This window comes from Clupea harengus, chromosome 24, assembly GCF_900700415.2.
Source record: "Clupea harengus chromosome 24, Ch_v2.0.2, whole genome shotgun sequence".
Taxonomy (NCBI): Eukaryota; Metazoa; Chordata; class Actinopteri; order Clupeiformes; family Clupeidae; genus Clupea; species Clupea harengus.
Genome location: NC_045175.1, coordinates 3,131,964 through 3,152,872, shown reverse-complemented (window position 1 = coordinate 3,152,872; position 20,909 = coordinate 3,131,964). Strand labels below are relative to the sequence as shown.

The 20,909-nt window shown below is 44.4% G+C and overlaps 2 protein-coding genes across 3 annotated transcripts in view; both read left to right on the top strand.

The window, feature by feature from the left end:
- Positions 1 to 12,222, top strand: part of pld5 (phospholipase D family, member 5) — a 14,114-nt gene extending 1,892 nt beyond the window's left edge. Inside the window, exons 2-10 of the mRNA XM_031562600.2 lie at positions 2,388 to 2,524; positions 2,984 to 3,167; positions 4,748 to 4,856; positions 5,570 to 5,697; positions 6,218 to 6,415; positions 7,809 to 7,960; positions 9,095 to 9,260; positions 10,496 to 10,586; positions 10,843 to 12,222. Of these exons, the coding sequence (XP_031418460.1) occupies positions 2,388 to 2,524; positions 2,984 to 3,167; positions 4,748 to 4,856; positions 5,570 to 5,697; positions 6,218 to 6,415; positions 7,809 to 7,960; positions 9,095 to 9,260; positions 10,496 to 10,586; positions 10,843 to 11,096 (1,419 nt within the window). The 3' untranslated portion in view covers positions 11,097 to 12,222. The remainder of the gene's footprint in view (positions 1 to 2,387; positions 2,525 to 2,983; positions 3,168 to 4,747; positions 4,857 to 5,569; positions 5,698 to 6,217; positions 6,416 to 7,808; positions 7,961 to 9,094; positions 9,261 to 10,495; positions 10,587 to 10,842) is intronic.
- A 1,857-nt stretch (positions 12,223 to 14,079) lies between these two features.
- The window catches only part of ccdc88aa (coiled-coil domain containing 88Aa), a 32,615-nt gene continuing 25,785 nt past the window's right edge, over positions 14,080 to 20,909 (top strand). For both annotated transcript variants that reach the window (XM_031562224.1, XM_031562225.1), the window contains exons 1-5: positions 14,080 to 14,743; positions 14,897 to 14,997; positions 16,842 to 16,947; positions 19,172 to 19,241; positions 20,012 to 20,070. In XM_031562224.1, coding sequence (XP_031418084.1) covers positions 14,663 to 14,743; positions 14,897 to 14,997; positions 16,842 to 16,947; positions 19,172 to 19,241; positions 20,012 to 20,070 — 417 coding nt within the window. In that variant the 5' untranslated portion in view covers positions 14,080 to 14,662. The remainder of the gene's footprint in view (positions 14,744 to 14,896; positions 14,998 to 16,841; positions 16,948 to 19,171; positions 19,242 to 20,011; positions 20,071 to 20,909) is intronic.

Genomic DNA, 20,909 nt, shown 5'->3' with positions numbered 1-20,909 from the left:
CACACACAGACTGGATGGGCACTAGTGCCTGACTGTGGCCTTGGCCAGGGCGAGGTGTTGCTTTAGATGGAGTGAGTGCAGGCGTGTGGATGGAGACCTAGCGGGGCGCCCACCTGCTAAAAACATGATGAGAATGTGAGAGTCCCCTCACCCCCGAAGGAGGGGAGCAGAGAGTAGCACTCCACTCCCCATCACCTCCCTCTCTTTCCCTCCCTCTCTCTCCTTCCCTTCCTCTCTCTCCTTCCCTTTCTCTCTTCCTCTCGCTCTCTCTCTTCCCTCCCTCTCTCTCTTCCCTCCCTCTCTCTCTCTTCCCTCCCTCTCTTTCCCTCCCTCTCTCTCTCCCTCCCTCCCTCTCTTCCCTCCCTCTCTCTCTTCCCTCCCTCTCTCTCTTTCCCTCCCTCTCTCTCTTCCCTCCCTCTCTTTCCCTCCCTCTCTCCCTCTGCAACGCACGTGTGCCTTCTGCCTTCTCCCTTGCACTCTATCCATATATATTTTTTCCTCTTTTCCACATCCCCTCTCCCATTCTCCATTCTCCATTCCCTCTGTCTCGCTCCCCCTCTCTGTTGGGTGTCACGGGCAATCAGCTCAATGCATTGACAATACATTCCTGAAGTAATTGTTTTACATTTGTCATAGGGGTGTATGTTAAGGACAGTGAGCATGGGTGCAGTTTTGTTTACCCTCCATCACAGATAAGGCAAACAAGCTTTATTTTTACTCCTGGTAGGAACCGGCTATGAATAATAGATATATACAATAAAATCTATTTTGGAATAAAAATGGCAAGGTTGGGCTTTGTGTAATTACACACACAAACACACACACACACACACATACACACAGATAAACACAGATCTACAACACACACCACACACACACTCCCCTCTACCCTAACTCTCACCCCTCAGGATCCTCAAGGGACCAGTCAAAAAACGAAGCACTTAGCATTTGAGTCAGGGGGAGTTAGATGTTCGCTCTCGCCGACAGGCTCTTTGACGGATGCCTGGAGACAACGGCGACAGAGGTCACCAGATGTGCAGGGAAAGGGAGCAAATGTGGCAGAGCTGCAAGTTTAGCTGAAGTGCCGGAGTAAGCAGAACCCAGGAAGCCAGTGTCGCACTTCTAATCGAAAGGAAATCAAAGATTCTCCTCCAGACGGAGCACCTCAGAGACACGAGCTCTCGGCATTCTAACCGACGGTTGTATCGACATTGCAAACCCGAGCTTGTAGATTCATTGGCGTGAGATGCCGTATGGGAAGATAAGACGGCCCAAGCGGAAATCGCGTACACAGCGGCCAAATAAACCGGCTTTAAAAAAAAAAAAAAAAACATTGTTTCAGCTTCAGTGCATTCAAACGAGGCAACCGAGCGCACGGAAGGCACTTACTCCAGGAGACTGCAGCTCGGCTCCGTAATGGAGTTTGTTGTGAATCAAATTTGACTCTGCGGCTCCGGACTATTCTGTCTCCATCTTGTCACAGCTCGTAAAAAAAAAGTTTACACGCAGCAAAGAAACGGCGCAGTGGCTGGAGAAGCGAAGCTTTAACAGAGTTGCTCCATACAGTTAATGACACCAGAGGCTGTTACTCACTGTCTCTTGGTCTGAAACTGACTTCTAATGAAAGGAAATGTAATCCTATGCCTGTTGTATTCAGAGCAAGATCTGGAGTCTAATCATCGGTCACGTAACTACACTGTAAGAGTTCTCTAATAGACTCCATTTGAGATTTCACATATGCTCCCATGGTGTGAATTACAGGGGGGGTTGACCCCCCATTAAAGATTTTGGCCCTTCCAAAGAAGGAAAAAGTAACAGTCTGGGGGGTCAGAACATACTGAACGTACTTGTACTGCATTGTACTGTCTTGGTTCTGTGTACACTCTGACCAAAAAGTTGCCCCCCCCCCCCCCCCCTCCTTCCCCCAATGTCTTTGAATAATTTGCACTCTGGTTGCTCAATTAAGTGTCCTTAGGGGGAAAAATAGGATAACTTTTTTCTCTCTGGTTAATCAGATGCTTTCTTGATCATACACCCACACACTCTCTCTCTGCATACTTCTTTTTCTCTCTCTCTCTCCATACCTCTTTCTCAATCTCTCTCTCCATACCTCTTTCTCTCTCTCTCTCCATACCTCTTTCTCACTCTACTTCTTTCTCTCTCTTTCTCCATACCTCTTTCTCACACTCTCTCTCTCTCCATACCTTTCTCTCTCTCTCTCTCTCTCTCTCCGTACCTCTTTCTCTCTCTCTCTCTCTCCATACCTCTTTCTCTCTCTCTCTCTCTCTCTCTCTCCGTACCTCTTTCTCTCTCTCTCTCTCCATACCTCTTTCTCACACTCTCTCTCTTTCCGTACCTCTTTCTCACACTCTCTCTCTCTCTCTCAGTCCCAGCAGAAATGCATTGCGCTCTTCAGTCTGCTGTGCTGCTTCGCGGTGCTGGTGGCGCTCATCTTCTCCTCGGTGGACGTGTGGGGGGAGGACGAGGATGGCATCACAGAGGAGAACTGCAACTTTAAATGTCGGTAAGAGGTAATGGTGACATCACCCTGCCACCTGCCACCACCATCCACCACATCGAGACTCAAGAAAGTCTGTCAAATGTCTTCCCCTAAATAATTGATTTCATTATCACTTAATTCTGCCTCATGACTTACAAAGAGTTCTGCTGTTGGTACACCGAAGGTCTTAGTTGGCACCTTTTTCAACACAAAGAGAGTGTGAAAATCACTGAACACTCGAGACACTATGGCGGGTTTAGAGGTTCTAAAAGGGTAGAAATACAAAGATTCCTCTTGACAAGACCAGAAGCCTCTAGGGTGCTGCTCAGATTCTCTTTCCAGTGTCAGTGAAATGTCAGGCTGAGGGTCAGTCCTCATTTTACCGTTACTGTAGAAGTCACGTCTGACATCTCACTCTGGCTGAGGGGTTGTGTCCTGTTTGATTATTCAGTTTCTTTTATTTTTTTGAATGCATCTCCACAGCATAGTCCTGGTGGAGAACATTCCAGAAGAGCTGGACCTCTCCCCTGCAGGCGAGGGTACGCTGGGGCTGTCTGTGGGTCTCCATGGGCTACTGGACATGGCCAAGCGCTCGGTGGAGATCGTCTCCCCCCGCTGGGACCTGACCTCCAGAGAGCAGCAGGCCGGACACTTCTCAGGCAATGAGGTACGGAACCTCAACCACACAAGTTCTGGAACTTAAAATTCCGGTTCAGGTGTGCTCCATGTAGTCTTGTGGAGTCAAGACGTAACTCTGCTGTGACGTGACACACGTTCACAGTCTGGAACTTAAAAGTTCTGGTTTGAACCTAAAGTTCTGGTTTGTTGCTTTTCCATCTGGTCATGTGGGGGCAGGTATAACTCCAGTATTCCTGGTCCAGGTGAACCTCTGACACTCCATGACAAGAGGTCACAGACTGGAACTTTCTGGTTCAGTTTGATGGAATCTAATAGCTGTCAATATGGAGAGGCTCACCGTGCAACTCCCATCCTGCAAACCAGCGGCTGTCCAAATACATACGTTTGCTTGTCCCCTGAGTCTTTCTTGCACCCATGCTACTCCCTAAATAAGACCAGATCAACGCGAGCTCATCCTCTTCTCTCTTTTAATTCCTCTTTTGAGCTTTTTTGTTTGGGCTTGCAAAACATTGTTTACGCTGCTAACTTATTATCCATTTGCTGAAGAACTCTTTAGTAATATCGTAGAATGGTTACTATTGAAGATTGACTGAGTCCACCTACAATAGAAAAGCAGGAAAAAATGGCTAGACCATCACTCAGACTCTCTCTCTCTCTATCACTCTCTTTCTCTCTCTCTCTGTGGCACAGACAGTTCCAGTGAAAAATTTAAATCTCATTTGCATTCATAATGTGTAAGGCCCTTTCATCCGCCGAACGCAACTTCATTCAGACCAGCCATTGTCTCAATGAGGGGAACGTGTCCTTAAGTGAACAAGAGCCAGCGTTACTGTATTGTTCAGTCAGACAAAATAACCTACTTCAGAGCGTTCAACCGATTGTACCTCGGTTAAAAGGAAGACTACATTCGCGATGAGTCGACGTTGTAAATGACTGCCATCGTCTCATACACAAGTCCTTAAATCCCTAAAGCAGGCACAGAGCAAGTACACTGATGTTGATGTCTGTGCACCACATTTTATTTTCAACCGAGAGTCAACAATTCTTGGTCTTGTTTTTGTAAGTGTAAGTTCTTGGTCTTGTTTTGTATCTGTAAGTTCTTGGTCTTGTTTTGTAACTGTAAAATCCGATACATACTTGTTGACGGATATGCCTGGGAACATAACATGAGGTACTGACATCCCTTTAGGTTGGGGCACATTGACCACAATCATGAACAGTAATGACACTGAATATGGGCATGCAGGAGGGGGGGATGGTACTTAATGCATTGGCATCTGTCTTTTGCCCTGAAGGACCCATTTTTTTGTTCAAAGGCCCCTTCCTCATCCACCTAGGGCCCCCTGGTCCCCATGAAAGGTCTCTCCCTCCATTTTTGAAGTGGCATTACTGTGTGTGTGTGTGTGTCTGAGTGTGTGTGTGTGTGTGTGTGTGTGTGTGTGTGTGTGTGTGTGTGTGTGTGTGTGTGTGTGTGTGTGTGTGTGTGTCTGTGTGTGTGTGTGTGTCAGTGTGTGTGTGAGCGGCTTGTTGACTGTCACAACTGGTGCTATTTTTTGTTGTTACTGTTTTTGTTATTGTTGTTGTTGTTGTTGTTGTTGTTGTTCTCAGGGCCAGCGTCTCTTTGAAAGGCTGCTCGGTCTGAAGTCGCGCGGGGTGAAGCTGAAGGTCACCAGCAGTCTGACGGACTCTGCTGAGCTGACAGCCCTCTCTGCTCACGGTAAGGTCACATCTGTCATGGCGCCGTGAGTATGGGTGTGTGGTTTTGGTGGGTGGGTGGGTAGGTGGGGGGGGCATGTAATGCTTCGATGTTGAGGGTGATTGAGTTTACTTGCATTTCTTAGAGTTGGGGGGGGGGGGTGTGTGTATCCCTTCAGAGGGGATAGGGACGTAACACAGCAATTTACTATTCATCGATTCGCGCAATCCCTCGATTTCAAGGGAACAGTGATCTGTTGCTCATACTCGGCAGGCCCGCCTGATTTGTTTTGTCCAGAGTTTTTTCATTATTATCCCTCGCTCACTCCCAGCAAGGTCTCAGGCAAGGTCAGACGTCATGCATGTGCAATACTGTTGATATCAACCAGATTGGTTTCCAAGGTTGCAAACCTAAGAGCAAGTCAACCCCTCAGCGTTAATTTTCTCACTCTCATTCTCTCTCTCTCTCTCTTTCTCTCTCACACACTGTCTTTCACTGCCCCTTACTTTTTTTTTCTCATGATCCGCCTCTCTTATTAATTCCCTATTCTTCTCACCACTCGTTATCTCTCTCTCTATCTGTATCTCTCTCTCTTTCTCTCTCTCTCTCTCTCTCTCTCTGTATCTCTCTCTTTCTCTCTCTGTATTTTCCTCTCTCTCTCTCTCTGTATCTCTCTCTGTTTCTCTCCCTCTCTCTCTCTCTCTCTCTCTCTCTCTCTCTCTCTCTCTCTGTAGATGCTGAGGTTCGCTATGTGAACATGACAGCCTTGACCAAAGGGCACCTGCACTCATCTTTCTGGGTGGTGGATCGAAAGCACATATACATCGGGAGTGGCAGCATGGATTGGAGGTCCCTAGCCAAGGTATCCAGACAATCCATCTTTTTTTCTGCACCACCGTGTACGTTTAGAGACAAGAATAGGAAAGACAAGAACAGAAAATGAAAAAAGAGAGAAGAAAAAAAAAAGAAAAGAAGAGCACTGAATAGAATAGAATAGAGCACAGAATAAAAGACAGCCACAATTCTTTTCCATGGTACAAAATGTGTTTCCACGCCGACAACACTGTCACTATACCATATGGCTGTCTCACCACGCAAGCACGAGCTCCCAGAATGACATAGCTTGAGAAACAACTTCAGAAACACAAAAAAGTGAAAAAAGTTCTTTGCTAGGGTTCCTTTGGCCTGTGGCACTGACATGTATATCAAAGCCCCTTTCCCAAGCAGTGCATCATTCTGAAAGTATTTTTTTCCCCCGTCACTTTTTGGTGTTTCTGAAGTTGTTTCTGGGAGCTCGTGCATGCGTGGTGAAACCTGTGCGTACGTTCATGTGTGTGTGTGTGTGTGTGTGTGTGTGTGTGTGTGTGTTCTCCCCTGCACAGATGAAAGAGCTAGGAGTGCTCCTGTATAACTGCAGCTGCCTGGCCCTGGACCTGCACAGGATCTTCTCGTTCTACTGGCAGCTGCAATACAAAGACTACATCCCCTCCATTTGGTCCAAGCGGGTGACGGCCCTCTACAGCAGGGACGAGCCCCTCTTGATTCACCTCAACAACACTGACGCCAATGTCTACATGTCTGTGAGTCGGCTGCTCTCTTTTTATCACACATACAATATGCATGCAGTCACACACACACACACACACATACACAGACACACACACACTAACACACACACACACACACACACACACACACAAACACACACACACACACACACACACACACACACACACACACACGAACATACGCACAGGTTTCTTTTGAACAATACAGACTATAACGTGTACATGTCTGTGAGTCTGCTGTTCTCTTTTTAACACACACACACACACACACACACACACACACACACTCACAAACACACACAGGCAGACAGGCACAGGTGAAAAATTTGTTTTAAGAACAAAAGAAATATCCAAGCTTATGAGAGATTAATAAAAAAAAATGGAAAAGGCAGGTTAATGTAGCTCATATTGAAATACATAATTATCATTTTGAGTGTTGGTGCCAAGTTTGCACCTGCTAATTGATCAAAGAGTCAAAGTCTTTTACTCTGTCCTTCTTCCTTCATAATGTGTTATTGTCAGAGGGCACATTTACATAACACACACACACATTACACACAATACACAGGAAACTCATTAATTAGATACATACTGTAAACAAGATTATACTGTGAAGATGAAGCAGTAGTTTGGAAGTTATTTTCACAAAACCCCTTTAAGGACCATGAACCATTCCCTTCTATTTGTCCGAGTTCATCGTCATCTCACAGCAAAGTGGAACCCTGTTTACTTTATTTTATTTAAAAATTAAGCAAAAAACATGTCAGATTGGAGCACGGCGGCCTAATTTGGCTCCCATGAATCTCACCGTCCTCCCAGCGGCAAGCTGTTTATCAGGGGTGGCAAAGACATTCATCACCCTGTGGGAATGAAATGGCGCAGTAATGGCGCACGCTGGTGGTAAACATTACGGGGACTTATGATAAAGTTGCCAGCTGACGTTGATGAATGCATCGGGACGTGCATCTCTTAATTTCCTCCCCTCCCCTCTCCTTCCCAGCTGTCTGGTCTGGTCTCACCCTTCTCTGCGTTATTGAGGGGAGTGAGAGTGAGGCGTGAAGGTTCGAAAACGGGAAATCCATCTTAGTTTTGTGTAAAAGGAGGCGAGGGGAAATCGGGGGTGACGGAGGAGCGTAGTTGTCTTTGTTAAGGGACTGAACTGCCGTCCTCCCAGGACACTGATCAGACAGATTGATGATCAGAAAAGATGTGTATACATGCCTGTGTGGAATCACACACACACACACACACATACACACACACGCACACATACACACATGTACACTCGATCAGATGGACACAAACACTCAGACACACACATGCACACTCGCTCAGATGGACACAAACACTCACACACACACACAAACACAGCCACATTTTTTTATTAGTGTGTTCATCTCAACAGACCTCCCCAGACTTGTTCTGCCCTAAGGATCGCACCAAAGATATCGAGGCCATAGAACGGGTGATTCAGGAGGCCAAGAGCTTCATTTACGTCTCTGTCACGGACTACCTGCCCTTGGTGAACAGGACCTCTCGGGGGCTACACGTTACAAGGTCAGACCGCCCAGCCATAGACACTCTCTTCGTCCTAATCCACCAAAGAATGGAGCTAAGAGAACCAGGGAAAGCCACATAGAGAGGCTAACCAGGGATAGCCACATTGAGATGCTAACCAGGGATAGCCACATTGAGATGCTAACCAGGGATAGCCACATTGAGATGCTAACCCGTGACGCTAATGCTTTCTGTGATTTGTATCTATTCATTTTAATTATGCTGTCATTCCAATTAAGATATCAGTTCTTCCCATGTTTGATCATTGGGGAGAGGTCAGTGTGTGGGACGGTCAAAGAAATAAGATAAAAAAAGTAATAAAACAATGGCACTGAGTAGACCAGGGATGTGATATCCCGAGAAGCTAATGTCTTCTTTGAATTTATACTTTATGTATTTATCTGACTGCTGCTTTCATTCCCATCAAGAAGTTAAAGGTTCAAATGTAGGAACAGTGGGACAATGTCAGAGTGTGAAAGAAAAATACAAAAAGAAATAATGACAAGGAACAAAGTCAAACTAAACGTACACTGTGTAATATTGCAATGTAATAGCAAATTAACAAAGTTAAACATTTCATTTCTATGGTTGCTAGGTTGCTTCTCAGGACATCCAGCCATTAGTTCAGTATCAACCTGAGCCACCAATTCACCCAGACGTACATACTTCGAGTTAAATTTAGCACTTTTCAATTTGTATAGCAATGTATTAAGGGTAATAGCACATTGAGTCCCACAGTGTGACTCAGTGTGCTATCATGCAGGGCTCCAAATTGACTATGGCCAACCAGCCATGTCTTCCTCCCCTCCTTCCTTCCTTCATTCAGTTCTTCCTTCTCCTCTCTTCCTTCAGGCAATTGTCAGAAATATTGTTCCACAGCCCTGTAGTTTGACAGGTTTGTTCTAATTTAGGATGGTGGCAAATTCCCACAGGAATCCTGTATGGATGGTAGTCATTATTGGCCAACGGCCACCTCTTCAGGCACTTACGCAACACACTGTCTTCACCTTCTGTCAATGGCCTGCAAATGATGGTGCACATCTCTACAGTTCTGTAGCATAGCCTTGGTGGAGACAGTCCTGATTTCCCATGGGATTGTGGTAAAGGTTCAGTGATGGCCTATTTCTCCCTCAGGTACTGGTCAGAGATAGACGAGGCCCTCAGAGAGGCGCTGGTGCTGAGACGGGTCACCGTGCGCCTGTTGCTAAGTTTCTGGGAGAAGACGCACCCGTACACGATTAACTTTGTGTCGTCGCTGAGCTCGCTGTGTATCCAGCAGATGGACTGCAGCCTGGAAGTGGTGAATGTTTGGTGAAATGAGTGGCCAGACAAGGCAGCTTGATGATGATTGTACATGACATTTTACAACATTTATTATGAAACTATTTAATGCCTTTTGTTCACGAAAAACACAAAAGATGCCCGTAACTCAACTGTGATCAAATGTGTGCCTGCTTACGTCTATATATAAAATAAATATTTGAATTTCTAACAACAGGCAACAAAGTTGCCCTATGTTTATTTTCAACCAGATATGGTGGTAACTATGGTGTGGATTAGACTCTTCACCTACAGTTCAAACTGTTTGGTGCTGCTGGCCATTTAGTATGCACCTACATACTGGCATACTTGTGTAAATAATTAGAAATTTTACATTGACTTCTAGCGGAGTGTTTTCTTTGATTACTTGTACTTCTACTTGAGTATGGAGATTTTTGTTCTCCACGGTCACTTCTGATCACCTAGGAGTCAGTCAAGAGTGAGTTGAGTACACTGGTCCACTTGCTGTGTCCACTGTACACTCATTGTCCACGGCACTTATTACTCAGCTTTGTAGTCGTTTGGGGGAATATTACAGTTAGTATGCATATATAAGGGGACCGCGAGGATGGTGTACTGCTGGGTGGTGTCCGACCAGTTATGGTGGGCTGTCTGGGTCAGAAATGCCAGGGCCAATTTCTTTCGTCCCGGTGAACGCAATGCTAACACATTTGTGTTTAGCGTGGACAAAAGGCATCATGGTGTTACGTGGATTCATGATAAATGTGCCCCATAACTGTACTATATTATACTACCTTACCTTACATGCTACACTATACTCCACTACACTATGCTACGCAATGCTATGCTATGCTATATGTTGTGCTATCCTACTGTAATGTATATATATATATATATATATATATATATATATATATATATATATATATATATATATGTATATGTGTATAAGCTACTGGATGACCTAAATTTCCCTCAGGATTAATAAAGTATCCATCTATCTATCTATCTATCTATCTAACTTTAATCCTACCATCATGTCTTCTGAGTTAAGTTTTAGTTTCCTATTCATGAGCCACATTAGTTCAGTGATCAGTAAGCCATACAGGTATCATAAAGATAGGATTAGGATTAGTTAGATAGTTATCCCTATTACTGCCTTCATGAAGTTATGAAGTCCTGTTTTTTTTCCTGCTGTATAAGAATTATTCTCACTAGACTGTTCTCCTGTTGTCCACTTGTCGTGTCTAAAAGAAATTTTTCAGTACTAATGAAGGGCTACACAGAGACGACAAGGGACTTAACAACAACAAGTACATGGTGACTGACAATGCATTATACATAGGTACGTGCCATACCTGCATGTGTGTGTGTGTGTGTGTGTGTGTGTGTGTGTGTGTGTGTGTGTGTGTGTGTGTGTGTGTGTGTGTGTGTGTGTGTGTGTGTGTGTGTGTGTGTGTGTGTGTGTGTGTGTGTGGCAGCGCCTGTTTGTGAATGCTAACTTGATCTTTGCTGAAAGTTTCCATTTACCAGGACAAGTTGTACACTGGTGGAATATTTCAACTGTAAGTGAAAAACATGCCCTCTTTCCTCATCATAAGGAAACCTAGACTGGGTGGGAAGCCAGTTCACCTTCAACGCAGGAACTGGCCTTGTGATCAAGCCCACTGGAGAGCATCTGGACGACAAGCCCTCCATTTTGGATCAGATGAAGGCAGCCTTCGAGAGGGACTGGTTCTCGCAGTACGCCAAGAGCCTACAGCACATTATGACCCAAATGGGAAGTCCGTTGAAGACCCCCGCACTGTCACTGGCTGGGAGAGCGATGGAGCGCAGAGAGAGAAGTGGAAAGTGATGCACTTCCCTCTAAGTCATGGACTGATTTTGATACGTGGAAAAAAATCACAGCTGCAAAATTACAATTTGAAAGAGAATGGATTTTTTTTCTTTTCTTCTTGAACTATTACTCAAGCAACACGATGTATGTATTCTTTAAGGGGTCCAAAGACACCTGCATGTGAAGCTGGGAGACGCTGGAATACAGGGCTCTCCAAGTCACCCCTGCCAAGTGCAAGTCTGTGAGACCGGCTACTCCTCATCGAAATCAAACTTTGTTTTCACACGTTTGCACTGTCTACATGTTCGTCCATAGAAATGTTTTTTTTTTTTGCATGTTTATTTGTAAAGACATTCCAGCATTTTCAAACAGTTTATATCAATGTTTATCTTTCATGATGGTATGCCTTTATATGACATGGATGTCATTTTTTATTATTTTTTTAATTATAAAGAACATTGCTCGGTTTTTATATACATTTCTAATCACCCTGTTTTATACATGGCCAGTTTTTGGTTGGCACCATTTTGTTGTTACATTGGGCATTTGAGAAACATTTGTCTTCATTTCATATATCAAAGCACACAAATTAACCAACACTAGAAACACTACTGCCAAAGTTTCAACCATCTGTTTTGTGGCTATGAGCTCATTTAATTTGGATTACTTCTGCAGCATAATTGCTGACTTCAGTTGGCCACTGGTTCCTGTCGCCAAAGCTTTCCTGCACTGTTCAGAATCAGAATCAGAATTGTTTTTATTGTCAAGTAAGTTTACACCTACCAGGAATTTGTTTTGGCATATTGGTGCTGACAATAAACATACAAAACATAATAAGTACTACACACAAGAAAAACAATATATAAATTGTAAAAAATATAAAAAAATATGGCTCTTGCCACTTCTCCCTGGATTATAACCTCCAACGGATTGAAATAAGGATGACTACTACTACCGTATGCTAAACTGTACACACTGCATGTTTCTTTGGAGCATTTCAAGCTTGACCGCTCTGACCTGACTGCTTCGTCTTCCACTGATATATCCAATACAAGTGAATGTGAGGTATGGCCCTGTAAAGCTGATGAAATCGTTTGCACTTGATCTATACTTGACTGTTATTAAAACTATCAGAGTTTTCAGATGTTTCAATGAACTGTTTTGAATATATTGACATTTCAAACTTATTTTCATCAAACTTCTTGAGCCCTAATTTCTTGAATAGCATGTATTGCATAAAAGCCACATATTATAATGGCAAGAAAATATTACATAATTACTCAATTTACTGCACTTTCATGTGATATGGAGCACTTTAAAGGGTTTGGTTTGTTGATTTACTTTTGAGCTACATCATCTGTTTTTGTTATCAAGAAACATTTATATTGTGAGGTAAGTTCAATTAAAGTGACATGAGACACATCCTTTAGCAATATGCTTTAATTGGCCTCCATACATAGACTACTGGGAGAAGCTTTTTCATTACTAATGAAATGTAAGCATATTTTTCAATTGCTTCAAAAATGTATTATAAGTCTGAGAATCGGTTAAATCTGAAATTAACTTCTTGGAGACGTCGACCTGATATCTGTAGCACTTTCACACAAGCATGTGATGCTGGTAAATATTCTTACAGCGACATCTACTGATAGATCGGGGTAGTGACGTATTGAACTGGGAACTTTTAGATTCTAGAAGAACTGCACAGAAGATGTAAAAAAAAAAAAAAAACTTCGTTCTTCGACTTGACTAGCTCAGATGTGTTATTACCAATGCGATAAAGTGAATTATTCATCGAAATTTTAAGAATGTTTTGGATAGGAGCCTAGTGGTGCCCAGGGATAAAGTTGAATGTTAACGTATGGGGCAGGTTATTAGGCCCTGTTTGTTGTTGCTGACAGTCGAGTAGCTTATTGATAATTAACTGACTTTTTTGTCTAAAATGGGCATATAAGTTTCAGGAAGATTTAATATTTTTATATAAGTTGTGTAGCTCATTGCACAAAGAGCAAGGATCGTGGGAAAAAACGGATAGTCGATAGGTTTAGACTATCTTAGGAGTTTGGACGCAATGCCTAATTTTGACCACAAGGTGGAAGCGCGACACTGTCCTGACAATCTGAGTGAACTAGTTTGTCCTTGTCAATATCACGAGAAATGGCCCACAAACTATCTGAAACAACTATATTTTACATAACTTTATCCAGTACATAAAATTACATTAATTTGACATCTGCCATTTTGTGATTCGTTCAAATGATCCGTTAATCTAAATTTGATCGCAAAGCAAAAACAAAGCATTGGAGAACAAGACAGTTCATAGTAGGCTACTGGGCTACTCAGACTTATTGACAGAAAAAACATAGCTCATACCTGTAGCTTACTTCAATGACTTGTAGCCTGTCCTATGTGTCTAATTCACCATGTGGGCCAGTTGACCCGAGAAGACCAGCTGCGAGGATGTGCAGAGTTATCAGGATGGGGTGGAGTCGGGTTGTTATGGCAACAGATTAAGGTCAAAGATATTTTAATGGTCGTCCATTGGTACTTTGTGCTGTTGCCATGGATTTTCTAGATCATGGATGACATTTGGCAGTATCTAGCATTTAGGCAGCAAACATGTCAACTTGTCAGTGGGAGATGGGCACCATGGTCTCCATGCCATGCTATGAGTGATTTCCACCAAAGTGGTGTCAAAATGGATAGGCCTATTTGATATTTTTGACATGTGTGGTTTTAAAAAAGCCCAAGTCTGATTTGAATTGCAATTCAAACGGAGGGGGGCGAAAGAAAGAAAGGGAAACTATTATAAGAAAACTAATTAGGCTGCAAAGTCTAAAATATTGGCAACGGTCAAGTTAATAGAAATTCTTAAACTCGAATTCCGTAATTAATATACTGACAGTGGATGAGTGTGGTGGCCTAATGAGAGTGCGTCTATCTATTTCTCTCTCTCTCTCTTTTTCACACACACACACACACACACACACACACACACAGGGAGAGAGAGAGAGAGAGAGAGACAGAGAGAGCGGTAGCCAAGCAGATATGCTACCCTACCGATTTGGTTAAAATCACCTCAGTATATGTAATCTTGTCATGTCAGTCCATTCACACTGATGTTAATGCGATGACGTTCAATGGCTGTTTAATCTGTTGGGGAAACTGAGCGAGGCGTGAGTCGTGCGGCGTGGAAGGTTTCCCGGTCCTCTGCAGTTGCGGCTGCAATGCTCCAGCAAGAGGTGAATACGCTGTACGAGCGATGCAGAGTAATGGAATCTTTTTTTGAACAATGCCTACTGAACATTCCTATCGTTTCAAATGAAATGATGTCAACAGAAAGACAAGCGAAAGGGTTCTCACTAAGCATGGATTAAGGAAGGCGTGAATTTCAAGTAGTTTTAGACAAGCTGCGAACTCAAACGTCTGCAGGACACCGGATTGAAGGTCTCACCAGCAGCATTTCAGTGTACGTAATGAAGATGTGTTCACTCAGCTTCGAATGGATGTCCGAATGAATGCTAACGTTACTGTCTTCACCTGGATGACCGGCTGCATACACTGAACGTCCTGCAAACTCTTAGATGAATTTACCCGATATAAAAATGGGAAGTGAGATGCTGCCCACACTGGAGCATTTCATGCTAACCCCCCTTGTCACCTGGGTAAGGAACCCATGTCTCAGTATACAGCTGCATCATTTTTCTTTTAACTGTAGCTAATAGCTTGTGCCAAGGTTATCCTTTAACGTTATAGTGTAACCAGTGCAATGTAAGCCACCAGCTAGTGTGTAGCCGCTGTTTTCTTCCTTTGTATAGGTGAAGACATTTGGGTACATAGGTGAGAAGGATGGCAGTGTACTTTCGGAGTACACTGAGTTAGTGGATGGGTACCACCTGAACAAGATTATAGGGGAAATGTAAGTATGAATTGTTCATCAGTATGCATTCTTGCCCCCGTAAATCTGTGCAGTGTGTTTAAGTGAAATTACATATTGAAATCAATTTTGGAATTTTTTATACTGACATGATGCTTTGGAGTGTTGGAGGTGATACCACAAGCAACAAGTCTTCACAGGACGAGCTTTTAGGGAGTTCTATGCCAACATAATTTGACATATTTTGGAAGTTCTTGTTCCCCAGATAGCATGTAATCTAGGACAGCTGTTGCATATATGAGCAGTCACAGCTCTGGAAGATGGCATGCTTTAGACACGCAACAGTACTCGCTTTGTCACGCCAAGTTATAAAGGAATTCTTTGTAATTCATTGACACCATAACTGTTCTGGTGTGGAGGCCCTCATAGTTTAAGATTGGGTGGATGATGTCTAGTATAGGCTATTGGTGAATATAACAATGTCTAGTATAGGCTATTGGTGAATATAAGACCTGCGATACCTGTAAAGTTATAAACAGGAGTTGTTGGGTTAGGAAAATATGAAGCCTATTGCTCTTCACTCTTCTGCTGTGTTGTCCTGTAGTTCTGTGTCCATTGAACTTGTATTAGGTTTTCTTGTAGTGTTGTTGTAATAGGGGAGATACCCACTCATGCTAAATTCAATGCCCTTTTCTAACTTGATCACATGGTTTTAGAGGGCAATGTAGGCATAACCTTTATTCTACTACCTCCCTGCTGTGTCTAAGACATGGGAACGAGAGTGGAGAAGATAAAAGAGCATTGTCAAGAAGAAAGAGAGACATCCTCTTGGCATCGCAAGCGCTGTGATGTGATGGTAAACATGATAGCCAGCTCCGGTAATCCCACAGATTGGGAGACCCCTCTGGATTATGGCTGTGTGCTGGATTTCCACTGGCATGCAGGCACAGATGGCTCAGATTGAGATGAAAGACGGATCCCAGAGAATGACAGGCAGGGAGAGAGCTGCCCGTGGCCTAGGCAACGGGACTGGGGCAACACGGGACAGTGTTTTAGGTCAGTGTGTCGGCATGCAGACACCACACAGGACATATGCCAGGGATGGTGCAGAGAGGGGAAAAGAGGAGAGAGATTGTGTGTGTGTTAGAGAGAGAGATTGTGTGTGTGTTAGAGAGAGAGATTGTGTCTGTGTTAGAGAAAGAGAGAGAGAGGAGAGAAAGTGTGTGTGTGTTAGAGAGAGGGAGAGAGAGAGAGAGAGAGTTTTTGTTTTTCCCTTTGTCCTAGTTTGGCAATACAGTGTGTCACTTGCCATGCCAAAAAAGCACATTTGAATTTGAATGTTCGTGAGAGAAAGAGATGGTTAGGGGAAATAAAGAAAGACACAAAAGAGGTTAGGCATGTATAGAAAGAGGGAGAGAGAGAGAACGAGAGAGAGAGATGTTTAGGGGAAAGCAGAGAGAGAGAGAGGAAATGTTTAGAGGCAATAGAGAGATCTGACAGACAGAAAGGAGTGGTAGGTGTGTCAGGGGAGGAGAGAAACAGACAAAGTGACTCTCAATGAAAAGTCATACTCTAGTCCACAGACAGGAAAGCATGGGCGCTGCTCCTGGCACTCACACCCCAGCTGCCCGTGCTTCGCCAGCTGACTGGCTGCCTGGGACGACGCTCCAAGACGGGCCAGACGGAGCAGCTGAATGGGGGGATTGTGCTGTTTTCTCGCTCGCTCTGGAGAGCAGGTTCCCCTGGAAAAATGTAAAGCATGTTTGTAGCAGAACATGCCCTCCCCTCCACGGGTTTCACCCCTGTTGGGCTGAATGAGCCTGGTGCCATGGCGACTGCATTTGCACAGGTGCCCCGTGTGTTTACTTTGTTCTTGTGGTCCGCAGAGAGCCCAAAGCCACCAGTCCGAGGGTGAAGAAAGCAGACAACGAGCCGAGCCAGAGGATTCAGAACCTGGCGGTTCTGGTGCAGCATGTTAAAGCCTACTACCAGGTGAGGAGCTGGGCTGAGGAGCCGGGCTGAGGAGCCGGGCTGGGTTGGTGCTGTTGCCTTTCCCCCTGTGCACATTTGTTTGTTTTACACTTACTTAGTGACCAGCCCAAGGTTTTTTTTTAAACACAAAGTTGTTTACACACACACACACACACACACACACACACACACACACACACACACACAAACATCTCTCTCTTTCTCTCTCTCTCTCTCTCATTTTCTGTCCTACACACACACACACACACACACACACACACATGGATTTGACATGGAAAGTGCGCGTGTCACCCGCCCTTTAATACCCTTTATGAGGGTCCGACCTAGAAGCCATCTCGCACATCTGTCTCTCGGTCTTAAACGGCCCCTCTTCCACACGGCCAGACGCCCGGCCTCCTCTTAAGATGGCTGCCCTAAATATCCTCCTCATCCTCATCATCATTATCATCATTGGGGGCCCACATGTTAACATCGGTGCAATCAGTGGATGAGGGGAGAGGCTGTATCAGACCAGTCCAGCTTGTGGGATTGTGTGTGCATTGCTGTTTCTGCTGTTTCTGCTGCTGCTGCTGCTGTAGACACCACTGTTGCTCTAGGGGCTGGAAATGACCCATTTGGGCTCCCTGGAGTAGAGCGCTGGTTTTCCTATCATCACTCACCCGTGCAGCTGACTGAAGTGCTTTTTGTGTAATGACAACCAGCAGTGACCAACTAACGACAGCAGAACAACACAACGACAGCAACTGCCAAAACTTCACAACGGAACAAAAAAAAGCTGCCTATCCGAGGAAAGAAGACAGACGTTGTTAGGGTGTGCGAGTGTGTGTGTGGGGGGGGGGTCAGAGTGGGTTTTGAAGTATAAAAAAAAGCAGAGTAATTAAATTGAATGTCGTACTTTACTTATCCAAACAAGTCTTGAATGTAAACTGAAGCACTTTGCTAGTGCAAGGGGGTGGGTTGGGTGTTTGTTCTGATATAACCGCACACATCTGTAGGTGCAACAAGGGTTGCTTGCTTCCTCAAATGACACTTCCAGTCATGTGAAACAGGCACTTTGCGTTCTCGCCCCCACTGCTGCACACATCCCCATCCATCCCCACAGGGGCTTTCTGGGGCATGTCTGGGAGGACGACTCTACTTATTCTGCTTGCGCCACAGAACCAAGAAAGAGAGAGAGAGAGAGAGAGAGGGAGAGAGAGAGGGAGAGAGAGAGAGAAGGAGAGGGAGAGAGAAAGAGAGAGAGGGAGAAGGAGAGAGAGAGAGAGAGGGGGGAGAGGGACAGAGAGAGAGAGAGAGGGGGGGGGGGGGGGAGGGACAGAGAGAGAGAGAGAGAGAAAAGGCCGAGTGTGAGCGAAATCACAATGATGAGTTCCCATCAGACAGAGCTGTCAGTGGACACACCGTCATCTGCTGTAAAGTCAGTTTATGCCACCAGACCATTAAACCTCCAGAGTGTAGTTTATGAACACGAAAAGCCACCACAGTCACAGTCTCACACTAACACTCTCACAGAGCCACAGATCAAAACGGTTTGGGTACAGAGACTGAACACTTGCATTATTTATACCATTTCTATTTTCGTAGCTTGGTGGTGACTTCTTTTCCTTTAAATATCCCTTCCCCTCTTTTAGCATGCGAGGTTAGTCCATCTTAAGTCTGTATAGATCTTTAACATCATTGGTCAAGCATTGATTCAACCCTACTCGTTGCCCTAGCAACCAGTCTTCGATTGGAAAAGCAAGAACAGATCCTGGTAGACGCGTTTTACTTGCAAGCAGCTGGAGGAAAAAGCAACTGGATCTCAATCACCCCCCCCCCCCCCCCCCCCCACCCCCCGCCACCATTCCCTTCTGTCGCTTACTGGAAATCTGTCAGGCTGCTCTCCTTGGAAAAGTTAGCCCCCATGGGCAGGGCGCAGTGATTGTTCTGCATCAAAGTTGAGTGGCCCTTGGGAGCTGGATAATTCTTTCCTGCCCCCCCCCCCCCCCAGCCAACTTTTAGGCTAATAAACACAGAATTAGTCATTCGGCTAGACTCGTGCTCGCAACTGTAAAAACAAAATTTAATGAGCACAGAAAACTGTCTGCGAATGATAATTGTGTGTAAAACTACCAAAACCTTGTGACCGTCAGGATAAAAGCACACAGCACAGTCCTTTGGGTATTTGTTTGTTTTGAGTGATGTACTTTCCCTCAGTGTTTGCTGTTTGTAATTCCCTTTCTAGGAGACTCTACAGCAACTGATCATGATGCCTCTTCCTAATGCGCTGGTGCTGGGCAAGAACCCTTTCTGTGGTATGTGCTCCACTCGATCATATATATAAACACAGTCCAGTGATGTATGCAATCACTGGCACACGTGTCATGAAACATGTCAAACTTAAGTGGTGTTAACATCTGTGATTGAGTTCAGTTTTTGTTGGTTGTATTCAGCCTGTTTCGGTCGAGAGAGTGTAGAACCTAATAGAAAAAGAAAGTGAGGGAGATAGGTGGTGCTGTGTGAAGAGAGAGGAACTGATTTGATCCCAATGCACCCGGGATGAGTTTTAAGTAAAGTATGAGTTTTGAGTAAAGTATAGAATGAGTTTTGGTATCCTTTCACAAACTGATGCATACTCTCATATTCGTTTCTTCCACTTTTGCCACATCGTAGCATGCTACTGTGTCGCATTCCTTACAGGGTTAACAGCACTATAGATTAATTGTATTTCGCCTGCCTAATTAAACCACGGTAGTCAGTGATTTTCACCCAGCAATTCCCCCACTCCCAGGCTCAGCAGTTTTATAATTCAATTGCACTTGTATTAGTCTGTGGACCCACACCGCGTCACTCTGGGTGGCCGTGGCATGTCTGACCTAAATTGTGCCATAGTGCCGCGCAAGCCGAGGATAGGCAGCGGATAGCTTTAGCCCACTTCAGCGGTTAAAAAAAAAGAGAAAGAGATAGATTAATTCCTTTTTTATTGATGTGAGAATCAGCACTGTTCCCAGTAGGTCATACACTGCTGTGTGGATGTGTGGATGGGCAGGGGTTGTAATAGTGGGGTTTTGTTTGTATATCCCAGAGCAAAGCGTTGAGGAAATGAAGAAGCTGTTGCTGCTGTTACTAGGATGTGCTGTGCAGGTAATACCCGATTATACCCTCATTTGTGGTATGTGACATAAACCCACATAGCCTACAGCACATTACACCTGTATGTTACATAAACCCACATAGCCTACAGCACATTACACCTGTATGTGACATATACCCACATAGCCTACAGCACATTACACCTGTATGTGACATAAACCCACATAGCCTACAGCACATTACACCTGTATGTGACATAAACCCACATAGCCTACAGCACATTACACCTGTATGTTACATAAACCCACATAGCCTACAGCACATTACACCTGTGACTGATACTGTATACATGTTGTTTATACATTTTATATACATGCATATCTTAACACGTGGATGTGAAATGATGGTGCAAGTTATTATTCATTATTCATGTTAGTGAATTCCAGTGTCTGAGAAGCTTAAGAGATGTCTGTTACATGCTCACAACAAAGTGACTGTGCTGAACTCAACCACACTCTCTATGTGTGGAGGTCACTTGAGTCCACTTGTGTTCCAATTTCCTGCTGTGAACAGAGACATCCCTATCCACTGTTTCATTAGGCCTCTGTTACAGTAACACTGAAGCCCTTGACCCCATTTACCACCGGGTGTAGGAAGAACAGGAAGTGTGGTTTCTGCAGCGTCATTCTCTCTCTCTCTCTCTCTCTCTCTCTCTGTCTCTCTCTCTCTCTCTCTCTCTCGCTCTCTGTCTCTCTCTCTCTCTCTCTCTCTCTCTTTCTCTGTCTCTCTCTCTCTCTGTCTCTCTCTCTCTCTCTGTGTCTCTCTCTCTCTCTCTCTCTCTCTGTCTCTCTGTCTCTCTCTCTCTCTCTCTCTCTCTCTCTCTCTCTCTC